The 18,268-nt window shown below is 33.3% G+C and overlaps 2 protein-coding genes and 1 pseudogene across 2 annotated transcripts; all 3 read right to left on the reverse strand.

The window, feature by feature from the left end:
- Positions 1-2,187: 2,187 nt before the first annotated feature.
- LOC108847440 (stearoyl-[acyl-carrier-protein] 9-desaturase, chloroplastic) lies at positions 2,188-5,077 on the reverse strand. The gene is made up of 3 exons (XM_018620681.2): positions 4,757-5,077; positions 3,135-3,639; positions 2,188-3,059 (listed from the first exon to the last, which is right to left on the reverse strand). Exons 1-3 carry the CDS (start codon positions 4,885-4,887, stop codon positions 2,499-2,501), a joined length of 1,197 nt encoding a protein of 398 aa, XP_018476183.1. The 5' UTR covers positions 4,888-5,077; the 3' UTR covers positions 2,188-2,498.
- Positions 5,078-8,596: 3,519 nt separating this feature from the next.
- Positions 8,597-10,710, reverse strand: LOC108846715 (L-type lectin-domain containing receptor kinase V.4). The gene is given in 3 exon segments (XM_018619917.2): positions 8,597-10,639; positions 10,642-10,677; positions 10,680-10,710. Coding segments are annotated over 3 exon segments (2,097 nt in total). The 3' UTR covers positions 8,597-8,609.
- A 3,233-nt stretch (positions 10,711-13,943) lies between these two features.
- Positions 13,944-15,881, reverse strand: LOC108845220 (L-type lectin-domain containing receptor kinase V.4-like; annotated as a pseudogene).
- Positions 15,882-18,268: the final 2,387 nt, after the last annotated feature.

Here is an 18,268-nt window from a genome sequence, read left to right on the forward strand (position 1 = left end):
TTGTCCACTTTTGTGGTAAACAGACACACTTCCCCATAAAAGTCATACATGGTTACTTCTTTGATTTTTCTGATTGCTATGAATATAGAGCAAATTGACCCTTTATATAAATACATCTATTTTTTTAAATGTGTTAGCTACTTTTTCCAACCTCCACATGGGGGACTCACCAGTTAGGTGTCACCATTTGGGCATTCAAATCTAATCATCTTCCATCAAATTCACTTGTGTGGTGGACTGAGACCACGTGCAATTCATTTCTATTTCCTATCTATGACTTTTCGACTATACTATTTCCAAACAGTTCAGATTTTAAACTGAACTAATCTTAAAATAAAGTTAGTTTATAAACTCATCCTAGCCGTGAGAAAAACAGAAAATTTTTTATAGTTTTAAGTTGATGATCGGAAGTTTCTATAGCTCCATCGTCTACTTGTTCAATTCGTTTTGCTTTTTTTTTTTTTTGATTTATTTCTACCTACTTAGTTTGTTTGATTATCGGTTTATTTTAAATTTGGTAAAAGTTTTCGATTATTCTTTTGTATGTTTTTCCCAATAGATTTGAAAAGACAAAAACTTTGGTTCAATTGAACCATTTAAAAAAGATATTTAACAGATTTACTGCGAATGGTGGCGACGGGTCTTACCGGTTTCAAACGTTGATGATTCTTCATAAGATAGTGATGATTTTTTGCTGTAAACTACGGTTACTTCAAAAGGAAGCATCAAATTCTATGGAAATGTTAATCTCTTTGACTCTATTACTATCAATAGATCAATATAAAAAGTTGTATTGTCTCGGTGGTTCATATTGGAATATTAAAAAGAGAATAACAATTGTTCTCAATTCAGTTTGAAACGTGTTGTTTCTGGGTTAATACGGAGATTATCTCTCTTAAGGTTCAATTATTCTAGAAGCAAATATGGAGATTTTATATGAAACGTACGCACTCTGCGGTTCACTGGACAATCGAGTCAGGAGAAGTGGGTCTTGAGAAGATGGAGTGTCATTCAGGGATACTTGAACGCCATGAGTTTGGAGGTTTCTTTGGAACTTGTGACCATGCTCAGTTGATATCAATTGGTTTCTGTGTGAGGCTTCTGGTCCCCAATACTATGGTGATCAAACCGGAAAACGCCTCTACATGAAGGACGTGACTTGTTACGATTTGAAGATTTCTTGATAGACCTACACTCATATGTGTATTAGTCTAATCTTTTCATCTTTTCATAGAGTCAATGTCAACAATATTTTCATTTCTCAGTTGTATTGAGTTCAAGATTTCAATAAGATTTGAAATAAAGTAATAAAGGAGTCTCTCATATTTTTTGAGATTTCAATATTTAACTGATAGTAAACTGTTTGGTCTCTCATCTTCTTTAGCTTAGCAGCCACTAACTGTCTTTACATCTCACTATTTCGTCCATGTTGTTTCAGTAGATGCTGGAGAATTATTCTGCAGTTGACGCTGAAGAATAATATACGTTTTCGTCCATATCATAATATATGTTTTGATTACACAAAATCTGCAGTTGAGGCTGAAGTATTATTCTGAATTTGCTACCAGGTTACTGGGGAGCCATACACAATGGTTACATTAACATATCGGATTAAAGAAAATTTAAACCAACCTATAAGGGATTATCCCACACTCTTATAAAAACCCTCACTGAAAGACTAAAATTTCAGACTTCAATCACTTAAATTCACTTCCACCATGCACAACTTCAGTTTTTACACTTCATTATCTCTAATGGAACATAAGAATGAACAAGTAAAATAGTTGAAATATTATAGACTCACTTAGGAACACTGCAACTCCCTATGGACCCTATCAAAGCACTCGTATGCACATTCGAAATATGCTTTCTGCACCAACACAAAAGCACACGAGACACGACTCTTGCATAATCTCAGAATCAAGCAAACCAAGTAAAGAAGCTAACTTTTAGCAACATTTAGCAACAGCAGGGAAGAGAACTGAGTAAAGGGTACGTGAAATTAACTTGGTTTCGACTTAAACTTTAGCAAGAAGAGATCAAAAAGCTTTACTCAACTTTGTATGGAAAAACCTGATTAATCAACACCTGTAACAGTTGAGTATTTGTTTGGCGTTTAATTATTATCTTGCATTTTCTCCAAATTCAACACATCATAAATTTCTAGGGGATGCTACAAGTTAGCTATACCTTGAAGCAAGTTTCTTATTAATGGATAAAGAAGTTCTCTCTGCAATGAACTGAAACAAAACTCCAGAGTGAAAACTGAGTACAGACCAAACAGTTCAACTGTTCAACTACAAGAAGTTTACTCAAAGAACCAAACACAAAACATATAGAGACTTGAAAGAAAAAACAAAGCTACTAAATCACTGCTTCTCAGCTTTGTAACTAGACCCACGGACATTATCACAAACCATAGTAATCTACACCAATTTCAAGAGCAGACAGATCAAATGAGGAGCGGAGAGGAAGAGGTTTCATGTCTGAGTCCCGTTTTAAAGCTGCACTTCTCTGTCATGTATCCAGCTGAAAGGAATCTTGGGTCCTTTCTTGGCTCTTGCTTGAGCTCTCTCATCCAACCTCCTGATTCTCGGAGTCAGCCCACATAAGTAGTCTTGTGCTTTGTTTCCTTCACCCGAAAGCCCCTTTAAGTTCTCAATCTTCCACCTCCCAACCAAAAACTCAAGAATGTCCGCATAGTCTTTAGCAGTGTAAACACCGAGCCTCTGAGCCACTGAAGAGAAGTTGTCAAAGAGGCTGTCATCACGCCCATCGTACATCAAGTGAGCAGGCATCGAGATTTTCTTTCTCATCATGTCTGCAAACGCCATGACAGTACCATCAGGATCAATCTCAAAGAGCTTCTCAACTATCTTGGTGTAAGCGGTCTCGTGACGCTTCTCGTCTGCAGCTATTGTGCCACATATTTGGGCTAGTTTGAGGTCTCCATGCTCTTTAGCATGGCGTGCTGTGTTTCCGTGAGAGACGAAGGTGGCTCTTTCTTGGAAAGAGGTGTAGATGAAGCCAAGGTAAGGATTGTTCTCTGTCCTTGGATCCTGTAGACATAGAAGTTAAAACTGATTAGGAAGTCATATTAAACAAAGAGGGTTATGATTAAGTGCCTCTCTCACCATTCCTGAACCAATCAAGTACTGAATGGTCTTTTCAATCTGCCTCATGTCAACACGACCAGACAAGTAAAGGTACTTATTGAGAAGATCACCATGTCGGTTCTCTTCTGCAGTCCAAGCTCTAGTCCAAATAGCCCATGAAGTGGGGCTAGCACCAGTTTCATCTCTTACTCCATCCAAAGTGTTCAACATGGTTTGATAGGTCGGAAGCGCTTCTTCCGTGATCATGTCTCCCACCAGAACAACAAAGTAATCATCAGGGAGCTCTCTCGCCCTCTCTCTCAACTCTCTTACCTGATCTTCAAACCCGTCGGATGCAGGGTCGGGTAAGAAGTCCTGGGGCTGCCACGACTTCTCCACGTCCTTGAGATGAGTTAGAAGGTTCTGCTCGGCCCAGCCTTCCATAGATTTGAAGATCTCGATCTTCTGGGGTGGCATGGAGTGCAGGACTTGAAGGTGCACTTCCTTTGGTGGGGTGAATGGCTTCTTCAAAGTCTCAACCTCCCTGCACCAATAAGAAAAGAAAGGCATCATCAGCGTTTAGTTTATACTTCATTGAAAACAAACATGAAAGGTCTTAATTTGTGATGCACACAGAAGAAACAAGAACACATTTGATTTCATTTGGATAAACATTCATAAGTTATATATGCATCTATGAATCGATCTTGCAGTTTATTGTTCACTATGCAATGTAAAGCAACAAAGAAAAACTTCCAGGAAGTGAAAAGTAGAGACAACCGACAATGTCAGATAGAGACAAGATTAAAAAAAAAAAGCCAAAAAAGAGTGAAAAAATTACAGCAAAAAAGTGCGGAACTTTTGGACGTAAACTATAGAGAGAGGCCACGAAGTAAGCATGCAAGATGTCATCTCAAGGAAGCCCCTCTGTAAGAAGCGTTAAATCCAACGTAATGTTATTAGAAGAAAGAAAACAGACGTAAAGTGACACGTTCAAGAACCTCAGATCAATGCACAGAAATATATTTCTTTTTTATGAAATAAAACATCAAATGAGTAAACAACAAGTGGAGATGCATTTCACAATCAAATATAAACAAAAACATCTAAAGTTAAAAAAACAATTGCAACATGAAAAAAAATATCAGAGAATTGAGGATTTGACAAATATGAAAGTCACATTCTATTAAGGGATGTCTATTAAGCAATCTAAAAGATCATAGCAAATGGTGTTAACCTTCACAGAGACCACCCATTAGTAGAGAGCTTGATTACTCTCAATCAAATTGGAATCTGATGCAGATTGCAGAATAATTATGAAGGTAAAGGCTAAGGCTTTTTATACATGGAGAAGGCTAAGGCTTTTTATACATGGAGCAATCTCAAGGAAAGCATTAATGAATCAATGGCCTGAGTGAGACACAGAGAATATCAGAGGAGGATGGCCCCATCTCTAATCAATATTCCCAGATTGAAAAAAAAAAAAACACATTCATTTGATATATCACACTCGAGATTCAGCAAATGTGAGTAATCAAGACTAAGCTAGAATCAAGAAAATCAAGATCCATAACCGACGAACAAGCAAGGACCCAGAAACACAGTGAAACAAAGGAACCAAATATCTTATATCAAGAGGATTGATAGAGAAAGAGACAGACTTGGAGGTGAGAGCCGGAGAAGAAGAAGCGAGGCAGAGGAACTTGGGAGATCTGAAAGTAGAGATTGGCGGACGAGCCGAGGAAGGGAAGTTGTAAGGCTGAGATGCCAAAGGGTTAAGCTTCAATGCCATAATATCTTTTCTGGATTCTTTCAGAGACAACCGAGCTCTCTCTCTCTCTCTCTCTCTCTCTAAGGCTAATGCTTTCTCTCTCTCTCAGACTATAGCTGGCTCTCGTTCTCTGGTTCCTTCTTTTAAAGGTTGAGTTTCGTCCACAGAAAAGAGAATGGCAAACAGCGGCGAGGCAACAAGTCTTTTTTTTACTCTTGAGGAGAGAGAGAGAAATAGAACAGACACTAAGTAATAAATAATTAATTAAAAAGGAAATATGACGTCATATATAGGTGTGAAAGAAAACAAATTTTATAAATCTAATTCGTTCTTTTAGTTAAGATTGGTCTAAAAGGCCCTCGAGTTCCTTCTATATCACATCATCTATCTTATTAAAGCTGAAGTACAATTTCGGTGTGTTTGGATACTTGGATAAGAGTTTTTAAAAAATTTGGTATGTTTGGAAACATGGATTGTAGTCTTTTTAAAAAAAATAATTTTGTTTGGAAACAAAGATAGTAGTATTAAACAGAAAAATTAATGGGCTTAAGTTATTAAGTCCATTATAAAAGAATGATGTCAATATATATATAAAAAATACAATACAAAGACCAATTTGAAATACCAACTCAAATTATGGTTTTTATATTTTATATTAAGTTTTTAAAATATAATATATGTAATTATTTATATGATGATACGTATTAAATACTATTAATTATATGATTACTTATATGATGGTACATATAAAATACGATTAATTATATGATGAAATTATACGATATATAATAATGACTAAGGATGGATTTTCAGACATCCATACGGGTTTGGTTCTGATCGGTTTGCGTTTCCGGTTTTCGGAGTCAAAGATTTCAGTCCTATTAGGATGTTTCTAAAGTTTTGTTTGAGTTTGTTTCGAATCTTTGCGGGTTTGGTTTGAGTTTGGATAACCTATTTAAAATATTTTTAAAGTTTTAAGTCACTATATATTTTAAATTTCTCAAAATTTATAAATAAAATAATATATTACCTATAAATTTAAATAACATATGTCAGAATACCTAAGCTTAACATATCAATTGGTTTGATTTAAAATTTTGGATACGAAATCAATAATTATTTTAAGTATTTTTGGTGATTTGAGTATACTTTAACTATTTCAGATATTTGTTTTGACTATCTATATATATTTTCAAGTATTTTAAACCAATTTAAAAGTATCATTCTTGATGTTTTATATACGTTAAATATAAAAATAATTAATATATAAGTATATAAATCTATTTTAGATAAATTCAGGTACACGAATACTTAGGTTCGGATCCAATTCGGTTCTCTAACTAACAAAATTTTGAATAATTCGAATATTTAATCAATTTATGTTCAGGTTTGGTACTATATTTACGGATTGGTATCAGTTATGTTCCTCTGATTCATTTTGCCAAACCCTAATAATTACATGAAAAAAAAATATCATCATATTTTTAAAATATATATCCGCGGAGGTGCAGAGTTCAAAGTTTATAATCATTTATTTTAACAACAAGCCAAATAAATATGTTGATTAAAGAGCGAATAAAACAAAACTAAAGAAATACATAGTTTATCAGAGACACTCTATGTGTCGAATTTATTATAAAGAAAATTTTATTAAAATAAATAAATTTAATAATTACAAACAAATAATATATTTTATAAAAGTAAAAAATAATACCCGCGCTTTCGAAGCGCGGGTCAAAATCTAGTTGTCTATTATAGTTTCGGAAATATCAATGTGGGCAAAGTTATTTTGTATGGTCAAAATGAAATAACTTATGAAATACTTCATTAGAGGGGAAAAAAAAAAAAAACTTCATTAGAGCAGCTGGAGAAATTTTTTTTAAATATAGTCACATGTTAATAAATTTCCTAGCAATTCAAATAAGTGATAAGAGTATGATATTTTATATGAAAGATTCAATGATAAAAAATTCAAAGAGTAACCTTTGATACTGATTTTTAGAAGAAAAAAAAACTTTGATACTGATAATATTTAATATATATATTTTGAAAAATATATGAAACAAATCAATGAAAATTAATACTAGTATTTGAAACGAAGATTTTATCTTATATAATATAGAATATTAAATAAATGTGTATACTAAATTGGTCTTGATTCATATCTACTCTAATATCAATAGCTTCTTTTTGAACAACTTTAATATCAATAGCTAATTAATTGAATTTTGTCATTAAAAATTTTAAACTGGCAAATGTTATTAGTTTTACTTTCTTATTCGTCTGATCTAAAGAATATGTTATATGCTTCCAAGTTGATGGTTAGTTACTGGTTGATAACTTGATATACATATTAGATGTGACTTATGAGCTTTCTTAGGTTAGATATAAGATGAGTAGATGGATTTATTTCATTTATTAAACATGTATATGTGTAATTATAGTTGTGAATTAAATCTAACAGGAGTTAAAATGTTAATAAATTACAAGTTTATAATTTTTGATTTAATTTTGTAATATTCAATGAATATAGGGCGTGAGAATCCACGAGAAAGTGAGGGGACAAATGGCGTTGCTTCTCCACGTCAATGTCCCACTTGGCAAATGAAAGTAATATTGACCGTACTTTTGTATTTGGTTCTGTATTCCTCTGCATCATTCAAAATGTCTTTATTGTATGCTCTCCCAGTTTCAGCACAACGTTTTACATACGAGCACAACGATTTGTCATTGAAACCGCGACGAAAGATTATAATACTAATTTGTTTTAAGGTATTAATAATGTTTTGGGAGTGTGTGTTAGTGTCCTGATTGGTGCTTTCCAGGTTTACAATACCAATAATCTAAAAAGGAGTATTGATTAGCAAAACTATAAATACATTGATCAGTTGAAAATATATTTAATTTATCCAATTACTAGTGTGCAAGCAAGAAAACACAAGAAGTAGTACAACATAAATGTAACACACAAACACTTACTTCTCAGGTCACATGTGTAATAAACACACCGCCGATTTAAAGTAAGAACATAATAAATACAACAATACATTCACTGCAATCAATAACTTATAAGATATTTGAAAAGGTAACACCATCGCATGTTAAAAATCTTACATCAGGCGTAGAATCACTCTTACAACAGCAACAGAAGCCATTTGGTTCCGTGACTGTCAAGTTACCTGCAGACTCCATCGTCATTTCCGTATCAAGCACGCTAAATGCTTCTCGTACAATTTCCCCAACTTTTCGTGTCTAACAATATCGAGCAGGTTATCCGCTCAGAAACTCCACGCAAGATCTTAAACCACCGTAGCCATATTCGGTCTAACCTCTTCAGCCTGATGCGAACTTAACACTCCTAGCTTCAAAACAAGCTCGAGCTGTCACAAACCTAGCAATCTTGCACCGTGCTTGCTTTTTTGTACAGGTGCTTGTTGTAGCAGCGCACGTCTCCCATTTTTGTTTGGTGCTACCGTGAGCCGAACCAACATGAAAAACTTTGTGCATATACCAATAAAGAAGATCCCAATGTCACAGCCCATTTACGTGAATTATGAAACCAGATAACGATACATTTAATACAATATATGAACAACATAAAATATTTATAAAGCAACACGATACATTCAATTCAATACAATATACAAATAAATATTTACAAAGCAACACTTAATATATGTTCATGTTAAACACACACACACGTGATATATCATTCATTTCACGACCGGCCAGGACATCACGTCTCAACGTCCCTGAGAGGTAAAAGGTTCCGTAAGCGTCAAGGTACCAATGGAACTTTGTGTATTCAAACCATCAAATGCTCTCACAGATATCTCAGACCACATTCTGATCTTCTCTGCTTTGACAATATCTAGTAGATTATCTGGAAGCTGCACATCACCGTTCAAGATCTTGATCACCTTAGACATGTCAGGCCTAATTGTTGCAACCTGGTGCGAACACAACACTCCCAGTTTCAAAACAAGCTCAACCTGTTCTCTATCTTGTTCTCCACGGAGTCTTTCACTAGCTGCCTCGAGAATATCTCCACCTTCCCAGCATTCTAACGTCCATTCAGCAAGGCTGAACTCGTTGTTGGGTGCTCGTGGCTCTATCGGCCTTCTACCGCAAGAAACTTCCAGCATAAACAACCCAAAAGCATAGACGTCTGTCCCTGTGGTCGCTCTTCCGCTTCTTATGAGCTCAGGTGCTATGTAACCAAACGTTCCAATTACTCTAGAAGTCTGTGGATCAAAACCCTGATCGTACAACTTAGCCAAACCGAAATCCCCGAGCCTTGCATCCATATGATGATCAATCAGGACATTAGCAGGCTTGATGTCTCTATGAATCACAACTTGTCCCCACTCATGATGAAGATAGCATAGTGCAGAGGCAACATCTTTAATGATCTTGAAACGTTGCTTCCAAGTGAGTTGCTCTTGAGTCCCTCTGCCGTAGAGGTACTTGTCAAGACTTCCATTGGGCATATAGTCATAAACCAAGTAGAGCTGCTCTTTGTACCTACAGTAACCCTGAAGCCTGACTAGGTTTGGATGTCTAAGCCTACCAATTGTCGATATCTCCGCCAAGAACTCTTGCATTCCTTGTCTTGAGTCATGAGAGATCCGTTTAACTGCAATCTCTGTGTCAGAACTTGGAAGAGTACCCTTAAAGACCTGACCAAACCCTCCTTTACCTAGGAGCTGTTTGTCACTGAACCCCTTTGTGGCTTTAAAGAGTTCTTTGTAAGAAAACCTATGAGGACCACACTGGATCTCCCATTCTTCTAGAACCTCCTTCACCATTTTGTGTCTCTTATAGAAGAAGACACTTAAAGCTGAGGCAACAAGTGCAACAAAGAGAAAAAATGTCAAGAAGGTCACCAGAAGAGTCCGCTTTACCTGAGACTTTGGATTTGGATATGGAGGTAACGTCGGTACAGGGAAGTCTAGTTCATGAACATTAAGATCATAAGTGAAAATCCAACTCCACAAGTAATGCATTGCTCCAACCAACCCCGTTGAGGCAGAGAAGCCTACATACATATTCTCCAAAACGTATGGTGACAGATCTATGTTCAGTGAAAGAAGCGGTTTCTTGGGGTAATAAGCCTCCTCCGGTGATGATAAGGTGACATTAAGCTGTGTCGTTTGTTGGCTATACAGAATCGTGACTCTGAGTAGCTTTCCACTGATCAAAGAAAGGTTTCTGAACTGACCATCTTGATCAAAGTAACCAGCAGGATGCGAGTCAACAGATCTCATCCCATTAATGTTGATACCAACATGGTTATCATCAATGTCACCAAACTCTTCATCTTTGTTTATATCTAGCTCAACAGCGATGATATGATTCGAGCTGTTACCGTTGTTTTCTTTGTTAAAGATTCCAAGGTACTGATCAGGAGATGCACCAGGAGTTCCTCTTGTGGGTGAGATCACAAAGGCCATACCATGAGAGCCTTTGTTCTTATGCTCAGGGACAATAGCAAAAAAGACACTGACAGCAAAAGAAGGCACGGTACCATTTGTGAAGTTATTCTTGAAAGTAAGTATCTCTTCTTCGAAGGCTTGACCATATGAGTGCTTCTTGGTGTTTGTCAACGACGTGAAACCATTGATTAACCCGATGGATCCCTCCCACACAAGCTTGCAGTGAGAGCTCTCAGTATTAGACAGAGCAATGATCACCACAACCATCCACCAAAGTTTAGGAGACATGATTACTGATAAACTGAGAGGGTTGCAAGGGAAGAAGATTATATAGTCATAGTCTCTATTGTTGTATATCTTGATAAATAGGGAATAAGTCAACTAATTACTTCAGATACACGAAACACATGAACTTAGTCAAAAGGCCTACAATTGATTAACATAGTGTCGAAATCATTCATGGGTCATAGCAATAATAAACAAATTAAGATCTGGCCAAAGAAAGATATTTTCTTAAAATCTGAATTGTGATTAGAAGATAATATTAAACATCAAATTTTTAAATTTTAGAAGTCAACTAGTGACTACAGACACGGAAAGCACATGAGCTTGACAAGCGTCAAGACCGGGCTCTGAGATTTAAGGGACAGTAAGCCGTAATTTTGAAAATTTCAACTAATTTTTTGGGGGTAAATTTAGAGGTCTAAAAAAAATATTTAGAGATTTTTTATCTATGTAATTTTTCCAAAAGTTATGGAAGTTTAAGATCAATGTTTCATTAGATTTGGTTTATGGTCGGTTCCGCAGATAACTAGGAGTCAGTGTTGTCCAATAAATTCATGATTCATAGGACAAACAAAGAGCTAGTCATATATTCTACATCAAATATTTAAATAAGTCAAGCCTATACAGTTAGTGACATCTGTTTCCTACAGAAAGCATTGTTCTAAAAAATATAAAATAATTTATCAAACCTTGGAAACATTAAGATTATGTCACAAACATGACAATCTGACAATATTCTAAAAAATATAAAATAATTTATCAAACCTTGGAGGCATCTATCTTATTAAAGTTGAAGTACCCATTGAAAATGTTTGGAAACAAGGATATGAGAATTAATGAGATATGTGTTTGGAAACAAGGATAAGGGAATTAATGAAATATGTTTGGAAACATGGATAGTAGAGATATGTATTTTTTTTATTTACACATTTAGTCATTGTATTTCCAATAAATTAATAACAAATATATCTATCTTATTAAAGTTGAAGTACCCATTGAAAGTGTTTGGAAACAAGGATATGAGAATTAATGAGATATGTGTTTGGAAACAAGGATAAGAGAATTAATGAAATATGTTTGGAAACATGGATAGTAGAGATATGTATTTTTTTTATTTACACATTTAGTCATTGTATTTCCAATAAATTAATAACAAATATATCTTATTAAAGTTGAAGTACCCATTGAAAGTGTTTGGAAACAAGGATATGAGAATTAATGAGATATGTGTTTGGAAACAAGGATAAGGGAATTAATGAAATATGTTTGGAAACATGGATAGTAGAGATATGTATTTTTTTTTATTTACACATTTAGTTATTGTATTTCCAATAAATTAATAACAAATAAGAATTGTTTAGCAACATGAATAACATATTTAATACTTCTTTTTAGGTAAACATTTAGCCACTGTTTTACAATAAATTAAACAACATTCTTACTATATTTTCTTTTATTTACAATTCTGTCACTATATTTACAATTTTTTTTATTTACAATTTTTATGGTGAAAATAAAAACACAAACTGAAATATAAATAGTATATTATATAAAACAATTTTTAAACACACAATATTATTACCTTCTTTAGCTTAGTCAAATATAAAAATTTCAAGAGTTCAATTTTCAAAAAAATATATCATAAAATTAATAATAATTCATAAAAAACTAATGCAAAAAATTAAAAATTTAAAACATGGATAAAAGTATGTCAAGAAGAAAAAAGTAATTGCTTATATTATTAAAAAAATTGGAAATCCATTATATCAGTTTAAAAATATACAAAATGGACTAATCTAATTACCTAAAAACATTGTTTTTCTAAAATAATCATAAAATAAAATTTAATGGTATATATACATATTTAAAATCAAAATAATAATTTAAAATTGATTTATATCAAAAATTAATCTAAAATATGCATATATTCAAAAATTTATCTTTACTAAAATATTTTCCAATAACCATTATTAAAAATATTTTCAATATATATAAGAAAATACAACAAAAAGATTAATTTCATATACCAACTTAAATTATGGTTTTATATTTCACATTAAAATTTAAGAATATAATATATGTGATTATTTATAAGATGGTACATATAAAATACTATTAATTATATGACTATTTATATGATGGACCAATACAATTAGTTACATGATGACATATATATATATAATACATAATAGTGACTAGGGCTGGGTGTTCAGGTATCCATTCCGGTTAGTTTCAGTTCTGTTTGGGTTTCGGGTTTCCGGGATCAAAGATTTCAGTCTCATTCATATATTTCTAAATTTCAAATCGAATTATGACTAGGCTGGGCGTTCAGGTATCCATTCGGGTTCGTTTCGGATCTGTTTGAGTTTTGGGTTTCAATGGTCAAAAATTTCAGCTCCATACAAATATTTCTAAATTCCAGTTCAAATTATATTCGGATCTTTGCGGGTTTAGTTCGGGTTCGGATAACCCATTTAAATTATTTTTTAAAATTCATTATATATTTAAAATTTCTTAAAATCTATAAATAAAATAATATATTGTATATAAATCTGAATAACATATGTGAGAATACCTAAACTTAACATATAAATTGGTTTGGTTTAAATTTTGGATCAAAAATCAATAATTATTTTAAATATTTTTGGTGTTTTGAGTGTACTTCTACTATGTTAGATATTTTTATTTGACTATTTATATATAATATTTATATATATATATATATATATATATATATATATATTTCAAGTATTTAAACCAACCTAAAAGTATCATATATATTCTGAATTTTTATATACATTAAAAATAAAAATAATTAATATATAAGTATATAAATCTTTTTCAGATACATTTTGATATCCAATTCGAATTGGTTATGGTTTCGGTTGTCTAAATATCAAAATTTGGAATAATTTGGATATTTAATCAACTTTGATTCGGGTTTGGTATTACTCTTTCGGATCGTGATCGGTTCGGTTCTTCAGATTTTAATTTTTTATCCAGCTTTGATATTGACATAAAAAATAAATAGCAATATATTTTTAAAATATATACCCGCACGGGCGTGCGGGTCAAAATCTAGTTGAGATTATGTCACAAACATGACAATCTGACAATATATTTACTTGTGTTTCCAAGATCTTGATGATAGCTCGGTAGCACCGCATGTTCCAGGATCATGCTAAGGTAAGGCAAACCAACCAAGCGCAAGATCAACAAATACATAAAACTTTGCAATGTTACAGCCGAGTTAAGTAAAATATACACAATCCGGTGCAATCAATACAATGAAAAACATTGATTATTTATATTGCAACACGTCTAATATCATTTCACAACGGACCTTGACATCACCTTTCAGTGTCCGGTGAAAGGTTCTGTAAACGCCAAGGTACCGACAGAGCCCTGTGATGTCAGAACCTCAAGTACTCTCTTAGAAGTCTCAGACCACATTCTGACCTTCTCAGCCTTGACAATGTCAAGCAGATTATCTGGAAGCTGCAAATTACCATTCAAGATCTGGACCACTTTCGAGAACTGTCTGGTCTAACTCCTGCCACCTGGTGAGAACATAGCACTCCTAGTATCAGAACAAGCTCAAGCTGTTCTCTGTTGTGTTCTTCGAGGAGTCTTTCATTGGCTGCCTTGAGAATATCACCATTTTCCCAGCATTCTAGTGCCCATTACAACCTCTATAAGCCTTCTACCGCAGGAGACTTCAAGCATAAACAACCCAAAAACATAGACATATGTGCATGTGGTTGCTCTTCCAACTTATTATGATCTCTGGTGCGATGTACCCTAAAGTTCCAGCAAATTTAGAGTCTGTGGATCAAAGCCTTTATCGTACAACTTAGCCAACCCAAAATCTCCGAGTCTTGCATTCATCTGAATCTGATGGTCAATAAGAACATTTGCAGGTTTGATGTCTCGATGGATTACGACTTGTACCCTGTAGATAGCATAGTGCATATGCTACGTCTTTGATGATCTTGAAACGTTGGTCCCAAGTAAGTTGCTCTTGATAGAGGTGCTTGTCAAGACTTCCATTAGGAAGAAAGTCATAAACCAAGTAAAGTTTCTCATTGTATCTACAATAGCCCTGAAGCCTCACAAGGTTTTGGATGTCTAAGCCGACCTATTGTCGATATCTCCGCCAAGAACTCTTGCATCCCTTGTCTTGAATCATGTGAGACCCGTTTAACAGCAACCTCTGCGTTGGAACCTGGAAGTGTACCCTTGAAGACCTGACCAAAACCCTCTTTTACCTAGGAGTTGTTCGTTATTGAAACCCTTTGTGGCTTTAAAGAGTTCCTTGTAAGAAAACCTATGAGGACCTCACTGGATCTCCCATTCTTCTAAAACCTCCTTCACCAGTTTGTGTCTCTTGTAGAAGATGAGACTTAAAACTGATGCAACAAGCGCAACAAAGAGAGCAAACGTCAAGAAGGTCACCATAACAGTCCGCTTTACCTGAGACTCTGGCTTGGGATATGGAGGAAACTTTGGTATGTCATAGTCCAGCTCTGGAACAATACGGAAGGAGTACGCATGTATGGACCAAACATAATATAATGCTCCTGTAGACCCTGTGGAGGCTGTGCAGCCGACATACATTTTCTCCAAAATATAGGGTGACAAATCCTGGTTCAGTGAAAGAAGCGGCTTCTCGGGGTAATAAGCGTCGTCTTCTGGTGATGATAAGGTGACATTAAGCTGCTTATCTTCTTGGCTATACAACATGGTGACTTGGAGTAGATTCCCACTGATTAGAGAAACGTTTTTGAACTGACCCTTTTGATCATAATAGCCAGCAGGAGCAGACATGGTAGATCTCATACCATTGATGTTGATACCAACGTGGTTATCATCAGTATCACCAAACTCATCATCTTTGTGTATATCAATCTCCACAGCGATGACATGATTAGAGATTTTTCCATTGTTTGTATTGTTGAAAACTCCAAGGTACTGATCAGCAGAAGCACCCGGGATACCTCTTGTGGGTGAGATCACAAACGCCATACCGTGAGAGCCTCTGTTTCTGTGCTCAGGAGCTATAGCAAATAAGAGGGTCAAAGAGAAAGAAGTCACGTTACCGTTGGTAGAGTTCTTGAAAGGGAATGGCTCGTCGTTGAAGACTTGACCATAGACGTGCTTCTTGGTGTTTGTCAACGTCCTAAAACCATTTACAAACCCAGCGGATCCCTTCATAACCAGCCTGCCAAGTGAGTTTTCAGTATTACACAGAGCAGTAATCACTAGAACCATCAACAAGTTGATTCTCCGAGACATGTTCATTAGTTGATTGTGCTGTTTACTAAAGAATAAGAAGGTTTAGTTTGTGTTGTTGTTTATATCTTTCATAAGCAAGGAAAAGACTTGAAAATATGAACTATATATAATCACAGAACCTGAAAATATATAAGACATAGAGATAAAGAATTCCAGAATCATTGGCTGGAATCAATTAAATATAATATGATGTCCAAATCATTCTTGAATCATACCGTAACCAAAGATGAAAAAACTGGTCAAACAAAATATTTTCTTAAAGATCCAGACTACCCAGAACACAAATGATCGACTTGCAGATAATTTGTATTTGCTTAACAAGGCGCCGGAAATATTAAAATATTATGATACGAAAGCAGAATGCATGGCTCATTACATATGAATGACTTAAAAAACTTTAAGCAATTAGAATATAATCATGTGGAATATAAAAATAATATATATTATAAAATAAATATATTAATAAAATATTTATTTGGGTATCACTATATATGTATATCTGCATCTACTTTATAATGTACATATAATTAAGAATAATTCAAATTTATGCAAGAGAAAAAATATAATTATTTTATCTTTGTGTTCAATACCATTGACAAGCTTCATCATTCACCATTTTTCTTTTTATCATTTCAGTTTCTCTTCTTACCTAATTATTTCTCCTATTTGTAGTTTATATTTGATATAGTATATTTTTATGGATATTTTATTTTATTTTCTTTTGATAGATCAATAAACAAATACCAAATCATAACAAATCAATGAAATAGTTACGGTTTTAACTATCTAAATAAAAAAAAATATTTTAAGTTTTTTTATTTCTTTCTAAAGCTTTTCCTACTATATACTATCATATTTTTCGTCACTCATCCTCATATTTGTATATATATAAGTAGAAACAAAATATCAAAATTCTCAATCATGAGTGAGATGACAACTAAACAAGAAGCTTTATCCAATAAATTTATATGCCAACACAATACCTTCTCACAAGTTTTGTTTTTCTATGCACACAAAAATTTCCATTTTTACCCTTTCAACTCACAATTCTGGAAAGAAAGAAATCATTATCAAACCCTGAATGATTGAGAAATAAACAATAATCAAAGTTCATAATTAAATCAGAAATAATTTGAGAATTTGTTCAACTGCAGCCTTATCGGTACTCTTGTTAGGGAGTTTGCTCAACCTCCGGTCTGTTTAGCTCCGGATCATCTCCTACGACTCCACCTTATTCTTCGCAGCATCTCAATTCCGCAGAGGCCACAGTATCAGATCAAACATTTTTGGTTGGAAACTTATTCATCGTGATGAGACCAGGCCTGATATATGTTGGCCCTAAAGCAAAAAAATTTTGGGTCCATTTCTTTTTAAAACCATAACAATTCTATTAAAAAAAGGTTGTGAGGCATCGCCCCGGATCAGCGTAGCCTATTGCTAATGATAAAACCAAAAGAATTACAAAACATATCTATAGTTATTTTCCTTTAAAATATTCATATCCGGCCATGAAACAAATCCTTCTTCAGTTTTAAAGAGTATCTCATAATATTCTAAGTAAAATATTTCTGTCTTTTTTTTCATTTTTCTCTAATTGTTTAGATATTCATTTAATTTTATGGATGAAATTTCCCTTATTACATTGTGTGATTTACTTATTTTATTTTTCATATTCCTAAGTAAAACATTTTTGTAGGAATATTTTAGAGGATTATGTATCTCATGAAGAAAAATAATGAACAATCTTTTCTCTAGTGTCAGTAAGAATTTATTTATTTTTTATAGTCAGATAATGTAATTGTAGTGGTGGTTTAGCTTTTGTTTCTTTAGCTAAGTTTTATTTTGGGTAAAATGATGAGACTTTCTAGCTAAGTTTTTGTTGATGGTTTTTTTTCTTCAATTAATAAGATTAATTTTTTAAAATCAGTGATTAATGATAACATATACATAATTGCATAAAATATTTTTATATAAAGTAAATATTTTCTAAGGTATTTTTACATAAATTGTTTCATAGTAATAAAAAAAACTAAAAAAAAAACCATTAAATGAATGCATAATCAATTGAGCAATTTCACCTATAAAATTTAATGAATATCTAAGTAATAAAAGAAAAAGATGAGATGAGAGAAAAACAAATATTTTATTTAAGATATTATGAGATATTCTTAAATAATTTTAATTTCATTTGTTAATATATATATGACTTTCTCTATTTTAAGGATTTAAATTTAATTAATTATTTATTTTTGCTAAACTAATAATTTTATTTTGATTTAGAACCCATTTTAGATAGTAGAATAATAAGTTTGATTTTACATATTTATTTATATATATATATATAGTTTCTCTTGTATGTCCTATGAAATACAACAATCAAATATCAA

This window comes from Raphanus sativus, chromosome 3, assembly GCF_000801105.2.
Source record: "Raphanus sativus cultivar WK10039 chromosome 3, ASM80110v3, whole genome shotgun sequence".
NCBI classification, from domain to species: domain Eukaryota; kingdom Viridiplantae; phylum Streptophyta; class Magnoliopsida; order Brassicales; family Brassicaceae; genus Raphanus; species Raphanus sativus.